Source organism: Schistocerca gregaria, chromosome 1 (genome assembly GCF_023897955.1).
Source record: "Schistocerca gregaria isolate iqSchGreg1 chromosome 1, iqSchGreg1.2, whole genome shotgun sequence".
Lineage (NCBI taxonomy): Eukaryota > Metazoa > Arthropoda > Insecta > Orthoptera > Acrididae > Schistocerca > Schistocerca gregaria.
In genome coordinates, this window is record NC_064920.1 from 471,055,293 (window position 1) to 471,076,281 (window position 20,989).

At 39.7% G+C, this 20,989-nt stretch overlaps 1 protein-coding gene across 6 annotated transcripts in view; it reads left to right on the forward strand.

Moving 5' to 3' along the window:
* Positions 1-20,989, forward strand: part of LOC126353114 (syntaxin-1A) — a 332,123-nt gene that overhangs the window by 212,602 nt on the left and 98,532 nt on the right. For all 6 annotated transcript variants that reach the window (XM_050002740.1, XM_050002738.1, XM_050002741.1 and 3 more), the window contains 3 exons: positions 13,722-13,796; positions 13,887-14,069; positions 17,172-17,245. In XM_050002740.1, the coding sequence (XP_049858697.1) occupies positions 13,722-13,796; positions 13,887-14,069; positions 17,172-17,245 (332 nt within the window). The remainder of the gene's footprint in view (positions 1-13,721; positions 13,797-13,886; positions 14,070-17,171; positions 17,246-20,989) is intronic.

Below are 20,989 nucleotides of genomic sequence, written 5' to 3' on the forward strand. Positions count from 1 at the left end.
TGGGAGAATTACAGACCCGTTCTCAGAAAAACCATAGTGAAGCACTAAACGTAGGTCTTCATCCTGTACATACCCTGTCACTTCTGCAGTGTGTTGCAATTTCTTCAGATGCTGGTGTGTTATTGTTTTAACGGACCATTTAACGAGTTCATCAATGAAACTGTCGAAGGTAAATTTTCTTAATTAGTTTATTTTCCTCCCATGTTGCATATGTAATTTCTGCAGAGTCATCTGCTACGTGTTCCAGGCAAAGTGTCTATAGAGACAGTCCTCCGTTTTCATGGCAGTGACCACATTCTTGTAACAACAACGTATCTCGCTTTACGTCAGAGACTACTAATGACTTCAAACACCCAACCAATGTGTCACATGTCATGTGCTCCAGTACGTTCTTGAAAGTTACCGCACAAAGTTCATAATTTGCGCAGTACACACAAAAAGATATATCTAGGTGGGTGTGGAACTACCCACTTAGGTCGTAGTTAGTAAAAGTTTGACTTCCAATATGTGAACTTGTATAGTTGCTCTTATAAACTGCAAAAGTTTCTTTAATACTGAGAGTCATGTATTTCTTCACTTTCACAACTTTTTGAACTTCAACTGTTAAACAGCTGTAGTGTCTCTTTTTTGTTTGCACTGTGGCAAGAACAGTCCCATTTATCTACCGGATAAAGTGACTGCACTATTTGAACTTGAGCTGCTTCTACAGATGACCATAATGGGGATCTGGTCTTCCGAAGACGCCTTTTACCGACCTCACATTTCTTGATTTGTTTACCATGTACTTCGATACTGATAGAACGTAGTTCAGAAATGTTTGCTTTGAAAATGTGTCTGGAATAATAGTTAAAACTTGCAACTTTTCACTGTAGGATGCGTAATATGCAACAGCTGAATTGTGAAAAATTACTGGCAAGAAGTGCAAGAGTGCTTTGGTTCATTTTCTTCTGAAGATGGAATTTCTACTTTGAAGACGGTGATCAATTTTTGTGTAGCGTATTCATCCTCAGCTTCAGTAATTTCTCTGCACCTTCTTGATGCATAGAACTGACTAGACTTCACTGACACCGGTTTCTTAACAGGACTAATACCTACCTCTGTATTTGACTGATTCAGGGTATTTAATTCTTCCTCTATTGATGTATAATCTGCATCATGTGCGCCATGGGAGGCTTTACCTTGTTCAGATACTATCTTTGCTGTTATTCTGTCAAAACATTGTCGTCACTGGAAACATCTTCACTTTGAAACAGTCTGTTTTTTGTTTGTCTTGAATATCACTCTTTTTATGGGTATGCAAATAGTCACCACACTTTACTCTTCTGTAGCCCCAGTCAGAAGACATTTCAAACAGTCCTTTTCACAACACAATGCAGCTGTGTGAACTGGAAAATTCTTCACAAAAACACACAAGTCACTGAATGGTCTCAAATTTCTTGGAAGGCTCTTCAGTAAACAAATTAGCACTGATCTACAATACAGAAGCCTGCAATGAACAACCACGACAAAGAAACAGACAAACTACGGCAAAGTGTAAGAAATAACTGCAACAAAGAAAGTGGTCAGAAATAACTGCAACAAAGACAATAGGTATAATCATAGTAACAAAGAAATTAGTAAGAAACAACTTTAGTGAAGACATACATTCCCTTGAAAGCTAGATTTTTTAAAAATAGAACCTGTCAAACTTACAAGTGGAAGCTCTCCTTTACAGAAAAAACAGTACCACATGGTATTAATGAACAGGAAAAATTTAACTTTTCTGGATTGGCATTTTTGAAAAAAGTTCTTTGTGTAAATTATAAAGTCAACAGTAAATGAACTTCGACCGTTTTGTCCAAACAGTGGATATCATTGGAATCAAAAAGCAATTATCTTTCAAATAAAAAACTAACAAAATATCTAGAACTGTTAGAGATACAGCATTTACAATTTTTTCTATCATTTGCATCTAAAAAATAATGTTCGCAGTGTCATCTTTGGAGGGCTGTATGTCGGAGCAAAAAGTTTTTCGGAAAAAACAAAAATACATGTTCCTTCCTTAGTCCTTCATTTTAACATCGGCTAAATTCAATAACATTCGGGAGTATTAACGTAAGATTTTTTCTAGCCTGCTAGAGTTGACATGGACTATGCCACCAGCAAACAAATACAGAAAAAGAAATCTGATTGTGTGACCTTTCTTTGTCGAGGAGTTAACTGAAAATTTTTCGCTAACGGTTAGGTGGTCGAAAATATCATTGCCTGCGGCAAGAGGCGGCAAACTAACAGTTAAAAATTCAAAAGCAGCCTTGCATAAGTTCTTAGCAGATCGTTGTCGTCTGATACGAAGATGCAGAAGGTTGAAGTTCATATGCTTACCATTGCACTAAGCACAACACTGTGTTTAGTAGTTGTATTTCAAAATTTGGAATCACGCACTGTCCTTTGAAGCTTTCCTAATGTAAGCCGATCTCTGATTATGATTATATGTGACGTTGAATCGCGTCTTGTGCGGAAGTTTCCAGTAGTGTTTGGTTACTCCCGTGTATGAAAAATGGTTATTTCATAATCGGTGTGTGTGTGTGTGTGGGGGGGGGGGCAGCGTTAAGGAACGGAGACTACAGCTGTTCTTAATGAGCATCAAGATACTGCTGAAGGCCGTCGCAGCGGGGATAGTGACTTGGGCAGGGCCGCCATGCGTGCCCAGGCGGCCGTAATGCTATTATCGCTGCTCCTGGCCCGGCCGTTACGCTGATCAGCTTACTGCCGCGCCGCGCCGCGCCCCGCAGCGCGGCGTCTTGCCTAATATCGATCCCACTCCCACACGCGCGCACCCCGCGTCAAAGACGCTCGAGCTTCTGCGACAGGAGCTAGCGCGACTCCGCCTCGGGACTCTGGGTGTCGCTGGTCGCCCTGAGCGTCACAAGCCCCCCTTTACATGAGCGACTTTGTTGTCTCAAGTGACAAGTGAATCTACTGCATCGTCCCTTCTTATTGTCGTATAAAGTGATTTTTTTCTTCAATATTCAGCACTTTACTCTTTTTATACAACATTTTCAAAGCGATGCTTGCATTGACTGTTTAACAGACGTACTGATATGAAACCAACAATGCACAGATAACAAGAGATTCAAAATAAGCGTCACTTTATTGTTAGTAATCCCCAAATACCTAATAAACAAAGACGAACGTTGGGCGCTATAGCCGATATATTTCCCCGAAAATGTAATTAAAAAAAAAATACGCCGGTTTACACGATAAGTTGCAATAAGCGATGTCGTACTAAGCGATGTTATAAAAATAGTGTTTATATAGGATCTATGCGGGAATGTTATACATACCACTGAAAGGACTACACATGTCAGTATAGACTGTTTTGCATTCAGGCTTTCGCACGTCAACACCTGACCTGTTGCCTAGGGGAAAATAAGTATTAATGGCTTGCCCTTGTCAGATGTACTTCGAGGCACTAATCAACCTAAAAACGTAAGACTTGTAATGGCTGTAATTGTTAGTCTGCAAATGACGTAAATAACGTTGTAATGTTTTTCCTCAATCACCACTAGAAATATCTAGACTTTTTGCTATTTTACCCGCAGCCTATGTGTTACGTGCTACGGTAACGTTCTGCACGTTACACGAGACAGGTGACATCTCTCGATCGCAGCTCAAGTATTGCCCCTGTGGCGACTATAAATAACGGTTTAAATTCCATTCTCATCCACCTGTGAGTATATCCTCATATACGTACTCTGCAAACCATTGTGAACTACGTGGCAGAAGGTACTTGGCACGGTACCACATTATACGTTTCCCTCTCGTTCCATTGTGTATAGAGCGCAGGAAGAATGACGTCGTATGCGCGTGTCGTAACGAATCGTGATTCTCTCTTCTCGGTCTCTAGAGGAGCGACAGGTAGGGGATGGAGAATATCGCTTCATTCTTCAGTCACTACTGGGCCCTTAAATTTTCGAAGTAGGCTTTAGCAGGATAATTTGCTTATCTCCAAGAATCTGCCAGTTCATCTTTTTCAACATTCCCGTGACGCTACCTCCTCAGTCAAACACATGACCATTCTTGCCGCCCATCTGTCCATATGTTCAGTATCCCCTGTTAGTCCTATCAGGTACGGGTCCTTAAGGCGTGAACAGTTGTCTAATTTGAGACGCACACGTGATTTGTAAGCAGTCATCGTTTTCCCGGTATCCTGCCAGCGAACTGAAATTCTCATCATGATTTACTTACAATTGAGCCTACGTGACAATTCCATTAATTCCATTTCATAGCCCTACAAATTGTCAAACCCAAGTACATTGACCAGTACTAACTGTGAATCATGAATACTCAAGTTGAGGATGATACGCTTATTCGTTGTCTGAACTGCGTTATTTTACATTTCTGTACAGTTAAACGTTTTAGCAACCTTATGAAGATTGAATATTTGTGTAGCGTTTTCTGGACGATACTTCGTTGTAGGTACGTACTTCGTTGTAGGTACGTACTTCGTTGTAGGTAACTGCACCATATGGAAGTCTGAGGTTGCTGCAGTTAACATTATCTGCCTGTCACTAATATACAAGGTGTCCCAAAAGGTACTTTCCAAGTTCAGTGTCAGATAACTCAATTTGTAATTAACGTAGAGGGAAAAAAAAGGCTTGTCTGATGACCAACTCAGTTTTTTCTTTGTTCTTTCATCAGGCTCTACATGCGCTTCCCTAGTCGCGCGTACACTATCTAGTCATATTACAATTCGACACAAACTCACGTCAACTGTCTCAGTAGCCGTCATTATATTTCCCTTCAAATCTTCAACGTCATCCAAGGGCGTGCAGTACATATGCAATCAATACAGAAACAGATCAAGTCGCTTTTAAAGTACCCGGTGCACTGCCAGTAAAGCATCAAAAGAAATGGATATGCCTCACAAAGAGACTTGTGTGATGAACGCTGGGAAACCTGTTAAATTCTCTCCTTGTTTTCGTCACTTCTCCTTGGCTTGCCTCGTTTCCGTGAAGTTCTTGCGCCATTTTCTTATGGATGGCCGAAAGGGTCTTGGTTTCCTACCATCCTCACTTTATGAAATTTCCCTCAACTTGGGTGTCTAGAGGTGCAGTTTCTGCAATGCTCTCACATATATTTAAAGCTACCAAGCCACACATTGCGCCATTTCCTGTCCCGATTCCATTCTGATTCGTTTATGGTGTTCCTATCACCCTACAATAACAAAGAAACTTGTCTCACGTACCTCTTGCCACCTGGAAAGGCAAATGATTCATTAATTTACATAAAAAAACGTAGAGTTGGTGCACGAGACAAACTTCACTTATCTTCGATAAGTTACTTACAAAGCGAGCTATGACATTGGAGTTGTAAAGTACCTATTGTCACACTACACAACATAAACAACAAGGGTGCTGAAACCCTTCCCAAGGGCACGCCTGTTGTTTCTTGTATACCAAGAAATCGTGAACGCAATCAAAAATTTTGTTTCATACCTCGTATAATACAACTCTCGTTGATAAATGTTGCTGCTGTATGGTTAAGATGTTTTCCGGAAGTAAAGAGAACACTGCACATATCTGATTTCCTTGAAGCATAGGTTTTAGGATGTCATTTGAGAAAATATGTGTTCGATTCGAAATTATGAAGGTTTTCGGAATCCATGCTGTTTTCTGTTCGAGAGACCTGATAGATTGAACTCGTAACATGTTCTAAAAGACCACAAGGGATCAACGTCATTGAGACTGGGCGGCAGTTTTGTAGCTCACTTGCGTTACCCTTGTTGAGGACAAGTGTGACCTGTGTTTTTCTAATCACTTAACCTGTAATGTCTCACCTTCAGAACACACACCCTCTGGCACTCGAGAAAGAAGAAAGATTGCCGGGTGTCTGCCCCGTGCAGCGAGATGGCGCAGTGATTAGCACACTGTACTTAAATTTAGGATGACGACGGTTCAAATCCGCGTCCGGCCATCCAGGTTTAGGTTTCCTGTGATTTCTGTAAATCACTCGAGGCAAATAACGGAATGATTACTTTCTAAGGGCACGAATGATTTCTTTTCGTATCCTTATTCCGAGCTTGTGCTCCCTTTCTGAAGACCTTAATGTCGAAGGGACGTTAAATCGTAACCTTATTTTCCGTCTTTCTTGCTGCCTTGTATCTTCTGGGTCTTCCCTATCTCTTCTATTATTCCAGCCTGGTAAGGACCACTTACGGATGAGCAATAGTTCAGAAATTATCTCAGAAATATTTCATAAGCACACTTTGTGGATGAATTACGTTTCCTTAATATTGTTCCGAAGACCGTCTGACATCAGCTTCTCAAACAGTTGGTTTTATGGCGTCATTCCACGTTCGGTCGCTTCGGACGATTTACTGTGGTTTTTCGCCAACAGCGTAAGCGAAGAATTACCTGTCTCTGCACGTATTTTTTGCGCATTTTATAAGGTTATTCAGACTTGACATCATCTCGGGTGATCAACCAAGTGGTGGCGTCGTCCTGTCGCAACGTCTCGTTGGCCCGCCTGCAGAGCGACTATACAGATTGATGGAACACAGCATTCCGACACTTCGCTTGAAGGTCATGGGTATGAATCTCATCGAAACGTTGCGACAAGACGGCAGCACCACTCGGCTGATCAGCCGAGCGGATATCATCATTGGAATACACGGAGAGGGCCTGCAATCGCATTTATTCAAACTTGTTTCACGAAACAATATGTACGGGACGTGTGCAGTAGATGTGGTCTTCATTGTAGGGACGACCAAATAAGAGCTTCGATTCTTCTTGCGCGGAACTGTTGACGAAATACCCCCACCTCCCTCCACCGTTCCAGTACCGACCACCTTTCGCCCGACTGCACCTCAACCCCCGTCCGCATTCCCCAGGAAGCCTCAGTCAGATAAGAGCAAAGTCCAGCGATCGAAATCTCCGGCGGTCGCTGCCATGGCAACCGGCGGTAGCGCTGCTGCGTGGGCATACCGTAGTGACGTCATGTACTGATAACGCCCACTCAGGCGGGGCGACCCCGTTTTCGGGCTGCGCCGCGCAGCGCGGTCCACGAGGTTCCGCTTAGTCATCGCCCACGACCGCCCGTCAAGGGTCATCCACGGCTCGCGCCGCAGCTCGACGCCTCACGCTTCTGGATCGCTGCGTCTCCCCCCCTCCTCCCCCTCCCTCCCCTCCCCCTCCCCCTCCTTCCCACTCCTCCCCCTCCTTCCCACTCCTCCCCCTTCCTCCCCTCCTCCTTCCTCTCCTCCCCCTTCCTCCCCTCCTCCTTCCCCTCCTCCCCTCCCCCGCCTCGTCCGCCCTCCTTCTCACCTGTTCACTTCGCTGGAGCCGGAGGCGTTTTTGTTTGAAGGCTTTAATCGGCTAGTGAGACGGTGGAGACACTCCCTCCCTTTACTTACACACACACACACACACACACACACACACACACAACTGCACCTGGCTGTGAATAATACTAAGTAATGTAACGCTGCTGTCTATAAAATTGACCCTGTATTTATCAATCCAGATGTACAAAACGAAAGTAGTGACTATATTGCCATGGCAAATCGCACAATGTTACAAACTTTGAATACATCTACGTAGCCACAACACTAGAAACATCAGCGTAGCAACATTTGTGTGTGTGTGTCATATAAAGTGATTTTTTTTTCCTTCAATATTCAGCACTTTACTCTTTTTATACAACATTTTCAAAGCGATGCTTGCATTGACTGTTTAACAGATGTACTGATATGAAACCAACAATGCATGTATGTATAACATTCCTGCATAGATCCTATATAAACACTATTTTTATAACATCGCTTAGTATGACATCGCTTATTGCAACTTATCGTGTAAACCGGCGTATTTTTTTTAATTACATTTTCGTGGAAATATATCGGCTATAACGCCCAATGTTCGTCTTTGTTTATTAGGTATTTGGGGATTACTAACAATAAAGTGACGCTTATTTTGAAACTCTTGTTATCTGTGCATTTTGCCTAATATCGATCCCACTCCCACACGCGCGCACCCCGCGTCAAAGACGCTCGAGCTTCTGCGACAGGAGCTAGCGCGACTCCGCCTCGGGACTCTGGGTGTCGCTGGTCGCCCTGAGCGTCACAAGCCCCCCTTTACATGAGCGACTTTGTTGTCTCAAGTGACAAGTGAATCTACTGCAACGTGTGTGTGTGTGTGTGTGTGTGTGTGTGTGTGTGTGTGTGTGGAGTTATTACACTAAAAACTGTGGATTTGACCTCAGTTAAATTATTACACCTAGGCTGGCTCCTATCTTGGCCACTAAGTTTTGCACAGTCTTTGAAGAATCCTTTGGGCAGTTAAGATAGCTGTCTGCTGTGCAGATATGGTGTAGGTAATGTATTGTCCATCATGTAAGCTTGGTTTTATTTTACAGTTTTTGCACACCTCTTTGTATTCACGACAACTGTGTAGTCAGTCCTTGTGAAGTAACCGTTGCAGCCAGCCGACCATTGTCATTGTACATCAGTATATAGCAGCATGTGACCAGCACATCACTCTACACGCTCTTTGTCTCCAAAATAGATGTTCTGTTTCGGCAGTGTCAGGAATCCTAGTGCTCCTCTCATCAGTTGCATGCTAACCACTCAATTGTTCAGCTAGACCCTTGCATTAATATGCATTTCAGAATTAATGTATTGAGCAAGAGAAGAATATTATAATCAGAAATTTCAAATTCGCTGAATGTTCTCATTGATCCGTGGTGTGGAAGACGCCAGCAGAATATCTGCATATCAGCATATTTGCAAAAATGCTACTTCCACACAAGGATGGTGAAACTAGCCATGCCTGATGCACCTATCATTCTCCAGACAGATTGACCTGTTTGTAAAATGTTATCTCATTATCCAGAAATGTTAAAATAATAGCTTCCTCTTGGCACTGGTTTGTAGAAAGGATTGTATGCATGCCTATTTCTTATTTCTGGGATTTCACATGTTTTAATTCCAGAAATTTCCTATCTCTACCTTCACCACCATTTGTGATTTACATTATTGTGCAGATGGACGTGTTGTTTTCAGTTCTGCTCATAGTGTGCAATGCTGCTCTGATAGACTGCATAGATAACATTTTATCTCCAGTTACGTGATGTGACAGATACCCACACTATCATCACAAAACACTCCGAAAATATAAAGAATATTCAGCTTCCAGTTCTTCTAAATGTAATATTTCTGAAACATAATTCTGCATGTAAAAGTGCATTTTATGATATTTATCAACAGAATCTTGCATCCCCATTATGTTAAGAGAAACACTGGGTTATTCATCATGTTGTTATGGCTTATCGTACAAAGATAGCTTTGATGCAGCTGCCCAAACTAGACCGTAGTGTGCAAACCCTTTCATCTTTGCATAGGTACTGCAACCTATCTTCACTTGAACTTGTTTACTGCATGCATCCTTTGATCTCCCGCTACCCCTACAATTTTCACTCCCCTCACCTCTTACCACCATTGCCATTACCTTAATGCCTCAGGATATGTTCTATCAGCCGATTCTCTATTTTAGTCAAATTGTGCAATTAATTCCTTTCCTCCCCAGTTTGATTTGGTACTTCATCACTAGTTTTTCCATCTATCCATCTGACCTTCAGAAAAGTAGAGAACAGAAGCTTTTGAAATGAAATGTGGCACTACAGAAGAATGCTGAACCTCTCATCCATGATTTTCTTATGTAAGAAACTACATTCCAGACACACACTTTCAGGAAACACTTCCTAACACTTCAGCTTTTGTTAGATCTTACCAAATACTTCCTCTTCAAAAATGCTAGTGCCAGTGTACATTTTGTATCATCTCTACTTTTATGATAGTCAACTATTTTGCTGCTCATATTACGCAATTTATGTACTAGTTTGTGTCTCATTTACTAATCTACTTCAGTCAGCATTATTTGTTTTGATTAGACTTCATTCCATTACCCTTCTTTCACTTCTGTTTATATTCATCTTACAAACTCTTTCAAGACTGTACCCCTTCTGTTCAACTGCTCATCCAAGTCATTTGCTAACTCTGAGAGATTCATTATGTCAATTGCAAACCTCGGAGTTTTTATTTCTTCTCCATGGACTTCAATTCCCCTTCCAATTTTCTCCTGATATCCTTCACTGCTTGCTCGTTGTACAGATTGAATGACGTTCTACATGAGCTAGACCCTGTCTCACTTCCTTCTCAACCACTGCTCTCCTTTCATACCCTTCAACTCTAATAACTGCTGTTCGATTTCTGTAAAAGTTGTAAATAAGTTTACAATTCGTGTATTTCGTGCCTGATACCTTCGATTTCAAAGAATGCAGAGAGAACATTGTCAAAAAGGTTTCTCTAAATCTACAAATGTTATAAATGGAGGTGTGCCTGTTTTCACTCTATTTTCTATGATAAATTGTATGGTCAGTATTGCCATCCATGTTCATAAATTTCTCCAGAACAAAATCTTCAGCTTTTACCAGTTTTTCCATTCTTCTGTAAATAATTTGTGTCAATATTTTGCAACAATGACTTAATAAACTGGTGGTTTCATCGTAGTAATTCTTGCCTTTTTAAAAATCTCTATTAGTACATGTTTCAATTGAAGTCTAAGGGTATTTAACCTGTCTCGCAGTCTTGCACAATGGATGGAATAATTATTTTCTCATGACTATCCCATGTATGTTTCCACTAAGGTCATTTAGTGCTCTGTCATATTCTTCTCACAGTATTCTCTCTCCTTTCTCATCTTCACCTACTTTATATTTTCTTTTTATAATATTGTTCTCAAGTTTGTTTCCCTTATATAGACTTCCTAAATATTTCTTCCACCTTCCAACTTTGTGTGGTACAAAGTTAAAGTAATCTGAAGGGAATTAAGTGAAGTTCAAAATGCCGTAGAGTGAAATGGCTAAAATTTTTACCTGGGAAATGACAATTCATTAGGACCTGCTTTAAGCTATGATATTAAGACATGTTATTTGCAAGCTATTGTTTAAGAAAAAATAATTAGCTAAAAATATAATCTACAAGACATCAAAAATACTCTCTCTTCCTCTGGTCCAGCCAACTAAAACAGAATGGAGCACAAGGAACGAAAGTGAAGAAAATTACCACATAATGTTGAGTGTCAACATGGTAATGTTGGGATCACTGTACAATATGAGGCTATCATAGAAAAAAGTCGTCACTTTATAAACTGTGGAATTCTCAGTCCATTAAACTTCAATTTATTTAAAAATAACTGATCTTCATTGCAGCAGTTTGACTGGGTCTCCTCTTTGTCCCTGCTTTTTCAAGATCTAATGATAACTTTAAAGCTAGTATTAGTTCAGTGCTTATGCAAATTAAATTGAGACCAAGGCTGTGGTTTTGTTAGATCATACGTATCAGTGTCATCAACATTCTTCTGAGACTGTAAAAGAAATGTCATTTCAAAATTCACTGCCTGCTCTCGTCTTCAGTTAATCAGTGTAATGGCATATTGTAATTCCATGAGCTATTGTAGTGAAGTATGATTGCTGACCCCACTTCCGAGAACTCCTTAACAGCCTCTCTTCTAAGTGTGTGTGTGTGTGTGTGTGTGTGTGTGTGTGTGTGTGTGTGTGTGTTTTGAAGAAGTCATCTCCCTTTCTACCAATGTTGCATAAATTTTACTTATCACTGAAATTACTAATTAGCAAATTTTCCCAACTGTCCCTCTTTTACCTTACCCCCCCCCCCCCCCACCACCACCACCACCACCACCACCACCACCACCACATCATCTTTTCCACTCTGATACTGTCTTCCTTTCACAAGCAGTTGTGCCCCCCCCCACCCCCCACCCCAATGATGTTGCAGATTATATCCCAGTTCTCATGGTCATACCTATTAATTTGCCAGGAAGCCTACTGTTCTAGGGTACAAGAGGTGAATCAGATGAATATTTACTTCCCTGTCTCTAGTGACCAAGATCATCGAACTATCGAACTGGACTGACACTCAGGGGCAGCAGTGTTCAAATCCCATTCATGCATCCAGATAAAGGGTTTCCTGCTGCCACTAAATCAGTTCATGTCAACTTGAGAATGGTTCCTTTGAAGAGGACATAGCTGATTTTGTCTCCTGGTATTGCCCTATCCAATCTCGAGCGCAGTCTTTAATGACCTCATTCTTGACGTGATGTAAAAGCCTAATCTTCCTTACTTTCTTCTGAGGACTCTTACGTTGGTGAGCTGTTAAACTTAAATATTACTTCCTCTTTACAAGCAGAAGAAAAGACTGACAAAGTATAATCATAATATACATAAGCTGATATTAGGCCTGTCAACAATAGTGTGCACATTACAGAAATTTTATGGGTGTATGATTAACAACCAAGGAAAATAATTCTTTTAAATTTTATTTTAGTTTGTTTTATATTAAAAGAACACAGGTGAAGGATCTCTACAGGTGTTGTGAAGCTATTGTATTCATAAAATAATTTTATCGCCCAACATAAAGGTAGCATATAAGGAGCCCCTATAGCAAAAAAGGTTATTCCTTTGTGTTGTGCTTGTCACCGGGCAAAATTACACAACATCAGAAATAACTTGGGCAGCACATTCACTCATTAAAAGCATCAATAAGTACTTAGCTGTAGTGTGGTGGTTGTGATGATGGAAAATGTGACACTAATGTTGAGTTCTGGACATTGCTCTGAACCTAATTCACCTAACAATGACCAATGAGTCTAATGGAAGTTACAGTCTAATTCTGCTGTCAGTGACAGTAACTAAATCTTTATCTTTTAATGACTTACACTTTGATAATTCGCACATACTGCAACACTGTGTGATAACTGCAGTGGTGTAATGACTGTCCAATGGCTGCTGGATAACTATTGGCAGCTGGTAACTGTGACCACTGCTAACGGCAGACAGGTGTCACCAGGAAGCTGTGTGCAACTTAAATCCATAGTCGGTTGAATGAACCTTTGTTAGCTCGCTATTTATTTGACATTATGTGGAAGCAAGATGTAGTCCTTGCCTTCAGCACCCTTTGTGGTGTCACAGCATAACTGTGCTTGGGGAGGGGGGGGGGGGTTGGACTAGCAATATGACATGGGACATGGCAGGAGCATTATATGGTCATGAATTATGATTTATAGGATGAGTGGTTGGTAAGTAACAGATGGTAAATTAATTTGAGAATTTAATAGCTTCTTTGGTGCAATATTGAAGGATGAAAGGTGTGTGTGTGTGTGTGTGTGTGTGTGTGTGTGTGTGTGTGTGTGTTTTCCATTAATTGTATGTATGGTTTTTTATACTAGCTCCTGAACACGTTAATGTTTAATTAACTGTCCCCACACACATACAAAGGATAAATTGTTCTGAAGAGGGTTTTGTTTGCATCGAACTAAGTAAATGATGCAATATTAAGAGAAATAGTACATTTCTAATCATCATTTGATTTTTATAGTCAGTATTGAGGAATGTAAGGGGAAAAAAATTCATGAACACAACTCATTCACTGACGTAAGCAAAAAGATTGCATCTCCATGTCACTGTAAATTCACTTGAATTATCTTAACAGGAACAGCATTTTGATTATTCCAGTGTGTACTACCTATGGGTAACCTCAATCAGAAGCTAAATGAAAATACAGAATTATGCTCAAAACATGCGCTAAGAATTTCATGGAGCCCCATAAGTTACCTGTAAATGTTAGGAGTCCATTACCATTTAATTGAAAGTAAATTCTCTTGTTGCAGAGGTCAAACAGGAGCTGGAGGATTTAATGGCTGATATTAAAAAAACTGCCAACAAAGTCCGTGCCAAATTAAAAGGTTTGTTCCATGTTTGTATCAGTTTCACTAAATCAGTGCAATGAAACAGTTGGTGATTGTTAATTGTTAATTTTGTTTATTGTGTTTCAGTCATAGAGCAAAACATAGAACAAGAAGAACATACAAATAAGTCGTCTGCTGACTTGAGGATACGAAAGACTCAGCATTCGACACTGTCAAGAAAATTTGTTGAAGTAATGACAGAGTACAATAGAACGCAGACAGACTATAGAGAACGATGCAAGGGTAGGATACAGAGGCAGCTAGAAATAAGTAAGTAAATGCTCATATTTTCATTTTGTCAATAGATTCAAGTTTTGATATTGCCAAGTTTTTAAAATACTCTGAAATATTTCTGAAGTGATACTGACATTGTTAGTAAGATACTGGAGAATAATAGTTCAGTCTATATTTATTGTGCAGTGCATGCTGCAGGGACTGTGCTGTAGCATTTACTGAAATTTACATTTCAATTACAATGATTTTAAAGATGAGATACAATTTGAAAGGAACAACACAGTTTTTCACTGAGTACCTGGGTTACTAAATGCATGGGGTGCCAATTTAAATCACACCTACTAAGACACAGAAAATTCCTTTTTCATCTTGCTAGATAAACACATAGCCATCTAACTCACTGAAAAGGTGAATTGGATGTTATTGCTTTGATGTAGCTTGTATTTGTACAATAAACAACTACTGTTTAGTGCCACTTGTTAACTGTTGACCCCTGTTGTTCACACATAATTGCTGTTTGTTCAGGGATGCAGTTAGTATTGATTCATTTAAACAAAGCAGTGTTCATTCTTGTTGCAAGTTTACAGTGTGTATTATAGTAAATACATAGACTGCATTGTTTGAATTACTTTCTCAGTTCAGTTAGCCTACAGTTTGAGACAAACTCAAACATACCATGCCGTATCATGATCATGACATGCGGGTTATTAGACATATCCACATATTGCAAGACAATACCATACCTCAGTATATTGATTAGCAGTGTATAGTTCTCACATTAATGTAATTGCAGAAATTGAGTTACACAGATAAGATGTAATAACATAAAATATTAAATACGGTATTCTTGTATCTGTCACTCGGTCCATAAGGGATAAATTATATATATATATATATATATATATATATATATATATATATATATATATATATATATATATATAATTTTTTTACTACTTTCAAATATGGGAAATCCCTTCATACATAAGTCGCCAAGCCTTTGTCAACCAGAAGGGTTATTTGGATGCTACGGTGCTATACACTGGATATGGCCTAATTGAGGTGGAAATCACTTGCTTTCCTCAGACTTGTGAACTGACTCACTGAGCCATCATGGGAGGAGAAGGGGTCTGCAGTTTAATGTGGATTCAAACTATGGGGCAACTTGACTTGCTTCACATTAACAAATTGTGGATATGTGCTAGAAAAAAAGTAAGAACCAACTGAGGAATGAATCCCAGACCTCTGGACTACTAAAATTACATTTACACACTAAGCCAAGGAGTTCCACACTGTGTGTGTGTCATGGTCCAGTAAAAGTTTCTACAATAACTTCCCAGGCTAAGACTAATTTTCTCCACAATAACGGTTTTAGGAAGTTTGAAAATGTTAAACATCACTTCGTCTTTACCACAGCCATCTGAGACAATTATTTCCTCTACAGTCTTGTTCTAAATTTCACTTTCCATTCTTCCTGAGAACGCTATCAATATTGTATCCTTCTAGCATTAAGAATAACTATACGTTCATCTCAGACATGTAATACTTGCAATTGATTTGGATTTTCTTAGAAATGTGAGAGTATTTACATAATGGAATGAGTTCTGCTCTTCATTGCTAACATCACTTAGCAGCCAAAAGATACGGCTCTTATTTGGCAAGCCTAAGTACCATAATGAATATTTTGATACTAAAATTGAAATAGTCAACTCAAATAACTTGGGTCTTCAGTAAAATATGGTTTTAGTTATTGATTGATCTCTGCAGAATGTGTTAAAAAAGTATAAAATACGAGTTTTCATAAAAAAGAAAAAGCCTTCAGTCATAAGCTTTTGATCAGGTGAGGTGCTTGTAACAGTGATTAATAACCTGGAAGATGACTGCAGACAATTCCTGTGTGAGAGATTTCTAATACAAAGAACAATACACAGTCAGGAGCAATCAAAATTTTGCCACATAAGTGTAGCTCTCATGTAAGATACATAAAACAAGGAAATGGGACGTAAAACAAAGAAATGGGAAGAGTCTCCTCATATATCTACAGATGAGGGAAGTACCTAACTCAGACAACTAAACATGAATAAAAATGATTTTAAAATATGGAGATGTCTGTTCTATTACATACAGATTTTTTATATCTGCAGAATTCATCATTTGTGGGCAATTGGTGTTTGAAGGTTAACAAATCTCAAGCATATAGCAGCCTGATTCAATGTAAGCAACAATTATAACCAGCAGACTCATTAGAGACATAAAAGCTATGTTATTTGGTCATTAACAAATTTTTGCTTGAAAAACTAAATGTCAGTAGACGAGAGTTTTATTTCTCACAATAGAATTTGCTGTGTCGTCGTACCATTTTCCTGTGTTAGTCATCAAATAGCAAATGTGGAGGTTTAATAAAGTGATTATAACTCTGTAGAACAGAACGGTTTGTTACAAAAAGTGAGGTAATATGAGCACTGTGACTTCTGATAATGGGCTACCAAAGTGTGGAAACATTGAAAGCAATGTAACGTGTCAATGTGTTGCTCTCGTCAAGTATGTTCGCGCTGTTCAGTTCTATTGTGTTTTTTGTTACTGCATTGACACTCTATTTGCCATTTGATGATGAACAAGGAAAGAGAATATAGCAAGACAGCAAGTCTGTTATAAGGGGGAAGAGTGTGTGGGGGGACAGCTACTTCAGTTTTAGGAAATATGACTTCTGTAAGTATGTGATAGGAGACATTGTTTCAAGCAAATGTTAAACATTTTTTCCAAATGATGTATCATTTATGATTTTATGAACCTACTGGTTACGATGGTGTGTAGAGTGATTTGGGCTGCTGTAGTTATTAGATTCATTAATCTTCAAACATTGACTGTCTGAAAATGCAGAAATTTGCATGTAAAGTAACTTAATGAGTGGCAGAACAGGCACATCCCCATATTTTCAATTTATTTATATCCCGATTTAATTGTTTGTTCTGGGATGCTTTGCTTGTGAGAAGAAAGTAGGTTTCTGCTAGAAGCTACGACAAAATAAAAAGCTTGGTGGATGTGTACAGCTAACTTTTCATTGGATTTTTTTTTTTTGTATTTGTAACACTGTGTTTTGTGCATGTGTCTGTATTGATTCCAGTTATTTTTGTGTAGCTGGCAGATCAACAACAAATGAGGAGCTGGAAGATATGTTAGAGCAAGGAAACCCAGCTGTGTTCACACAAGGGGTAGGTGTCTGAACTGCCATTTCACAGATATCAAATTTATTTAACTTGTGAAGCCCATAAATTCGAAGGTTTGTATGTTTTTGAATATATTCATCATTTACATAACATAATGTTTGTATGTACATAAAGAATAGTACAGCTACATTGTTACTTGATCTAATAATTTGATAAAATCTATTTTGTTCTGATACATAATTCAGACAACTTTTATTTCTTCAAGAAATTCAATTGATTGTCAAATTGCAGAACAGAGAATCAGTGCTCATAAGGTCGTTGCAGCATCCCTGAATATGGAAGTTAATAGGAATATGGAAGTTAATAGGAATATAAAAAAGGGAGGAAGGTTTATCTGTTTAGCAAGAGTAATAGAAGGCAGATTTCAGACTACCTACCTTTCAAAACGAACATTGCTGTTCTGCCACTGACAGTTTTGAGTGTTTATGGAAAAATTTCAAGGCAATCGTAAAATGCATTTTAGACAGGTACGTGCCGAGTAAAACTGTGAGTGACAGGAAAAACCCAACATGGTACAACAACAAAGTTAGGAAACTACTGCAAAAGCAAAGAGAGCTTCACTGCAAGTTAAAACGCAGCCAAAACCTCTGACAAACAGAAGCTAAACGATGTCAAAGTTAGCGTACGGAGGGCTATGCGTGAAGCGTTCAGTGAATTCGAAAGTAAAATTCTATGTACCGACTTGACAGAAAATCCTAGGAAGATCTGGTCTTACGTTAAATCAGTGAGTGGCTCGAAACAGCATATCCAGACACTCCAGGCTGATGATGGCATTGAAACAGAGGATGACACATGTAAAGCTGAAATACTAAACACCTTTTCCCAAAGCTGTTTCACAGAGGAAGACCGCACTGTAGTTCCTTCTCTAAATCCTCGCACAAACGAAAAAATGGCTGACTTTGAAATAAGTGTCCAAGGAATAGAAAAGCGACTGGAATCACTCGACAGGGGAAAGTCCACTGGACATGACGGGATACCAATTTGATTCTACACAGAGTACGCGAAAGAACTTGCCCCCTTTCTAACAGCCGTCTACCGCAAGTCTCTAGAGGAACAGAAGGTTCCAAATGATTGGAAAAGAGCACAGGTAGTCCCAGTCTTCAAGAAGGGTCATCGAGCAGATGCGCAAAACTATAGACCTATATCTCTGACGTTGATCTGTTGTAGAATCTTAGAACATGTTTTTTGCTCGAGTATCATGTCGTTTCTGGAAACCCAGAATCTACTCTGTAGGAATCAACATGGATTCCAGAAACAGCGATCGTGTGAGACCCAACTCGCATTATTTGGTCATGAGACCAGGAAAATATTAGATACAGGCTCCCAGGTAGATGCTATTTTTCTTGACTTCCGGAAGGCGTTCGATACAGATCCGCACTGTCGCCTGATAAACAAAGAGCCTACGGAATGTCAGACCAGCTGTGTGGCTGGATTGAAAAGTGTTTAGCAAACAGAACACAGCATGTTATCAATGGAGAGACGTCTACAGACGTTAAAGTAACCTCTGGCGTGCCACAGGGGAGTGTTCTGGGACCATTGCTTTTCACAGTATATATAAATGACCTAGTAGATAGTGTCGGAAGTTCGATGCGGCTTTTTGCAGATGATGCTGTAGTATACAGAGAAGTTGCAGCATTAGAAAATTGTAGCGAAATGCAGGAAGATCTGCTGCGGATAGGCACTTGGTGCAGGGAGTGGCAACTGACCCTTAACATAGACAAATGTAATGTATTGCGAATACGTAGAAAGAAGTATCCTTTATTGTATGATTATATGATAGCGGAACAAACACTGGTAGCAGTTACTTCTGTAAAATATCTGGGAGTGTGCGTGCGGAACAGTTTGTAGTGGAATGATCATATAAAATTAATTGTTGGTAAGGCGGGTACCAGGTTGAGATTCATTGGGAGAGTCCTTAGAAAATGTAGTCCATCAACAAAGGAGGTGGCTTACAAAAACCTCATTCGACCTATACTTGAGTATTGCTCATCTGTGTGGGATCCGTACTAGATCGGGTTGACGGAAGAGATAGAGAAGATCCAAAGAAGAGCAGTTCCGTTTTGTCACAGGGTTATTTGGTAACCGTGATAGCATTACTGAGATGTTTAACAAACTCACATGGCAGACTCTGCAAGAGAGGCGCTCTGCATCGCGATGTAGCTTGCTCGCCAGGTTTTGAGAGGGTGTGTTGCTGGATGAGGTATCGAATATATTGCTTTCCCCTACTTATACCTCTCGAGGAGATCACGAATGCAAAATTAGAGAGATTAGAGCGCGCACAGAGGCTTTCAGACAGTCGTTCTTCCCGCGGACAATACACGACTGGAACAGGAAAGGGAGGTAATGACAGTGGCACGTAAAGTGCCCTCCGCCACCCACCATTTGGCGGCTTGCGGAGTACAAATGTACATGTAGATCAACGTTTTGTTTGGTAACACTAGTTCCTTTCCTGTTTTCCCTTTTATTATTTTTCCTGTAGTTAGTTCTAGCTTCTTGTGTAATTTTTCATTTTGCTGTCATTCACCCAACTGACAAATTAATTAAATCCAGACTTGGTCCCAGATAGTCACTACCTAATTTTTAAGAAAGGCTATGTCAATTGCATTAGTTTTTGTTTTTTTAAGTAAAAGAAGTTGCTTTAAGTGGGAAGAGAAGATGTGTATCATACAATAATTGGCCCTGATCACAGCCACAAAACAAGTAGTGAGAATGAGATCAGGCTGATTAGCTTTGCCGAAACAAGGAGAATAACGATTAGAAATTAAGACTTCCCCCTTAAAGTATAGTTCAGTCAGTGTAAGGTGATCTCAGACAAATCGAAGGGAGCTGAGAATGGCAGCTTTGCGGGCCTACCACAACCAGTAACTTAATGAGATTTTGTAAATGTGTGTATGGCAGTGCCTCAATGTTGTCACAGCTCTGTAGACAGCTACTGTTTTCACCTGCTGCCATTAGTGGTTCACAGTTGAAAGCTGGCAGTAGCACTTTAAGCTATCGGGGATCAACTTAGGCCATCTTAACCATAGTAAGGTAAGGTTACCTGGATAACCCTAGAGGGAAGTACAATAAACCAGATCAACCATGTGATAGTTAACCAAGACATGATGAATGTGTTGAACATGTATGAACCTTACGTGGGGCAGATACAAAGTACGATCATTTTTTGATGGTAGTCACACTGTCTGAAACTGTCCATCAAATAGCAAAGTAATTGTTGGGTTCAAATTAATGATGTAAATAAAATAGAAACTAACTTCCACATGGGAAAAATATATTAAAAACAAAGATTCCAAGACTTACCAAGCGGGAAAGCGCCGGTAGACAGGCCTGTCTACCGGCGCTCTCCCACTTGGTAAGTCTTGGAATCTTTGTTTTTAATATAAATAGCAAAATAATGTTGAAAGAATGATCCCCTTTGAAAAGGACAAATTGAAAGATTTAGAACTGAGACAATGCTAAAGAGGTAAAATTGCAAAACATCCGACAGCATTGGAGGATACAACGTGGCTGATGCATTGTTGGTGTTCAGAAATGCAGTGTTAGTGATTGTGATTGAAGAACTTGTTTCACTTTGAAGACACAGAAGTAAAACTTTGTTTGAAGAAGAATGTTTGGAATTTGTAGAGACCAGGCCACCTAAGAGACTAAAATGGCTAGAACAACTTTAAGAAGATGCAAGGATAGCTTCTTATGAGAGTAGGCGTAAAATGGGTCAGCTCATATGGAAGA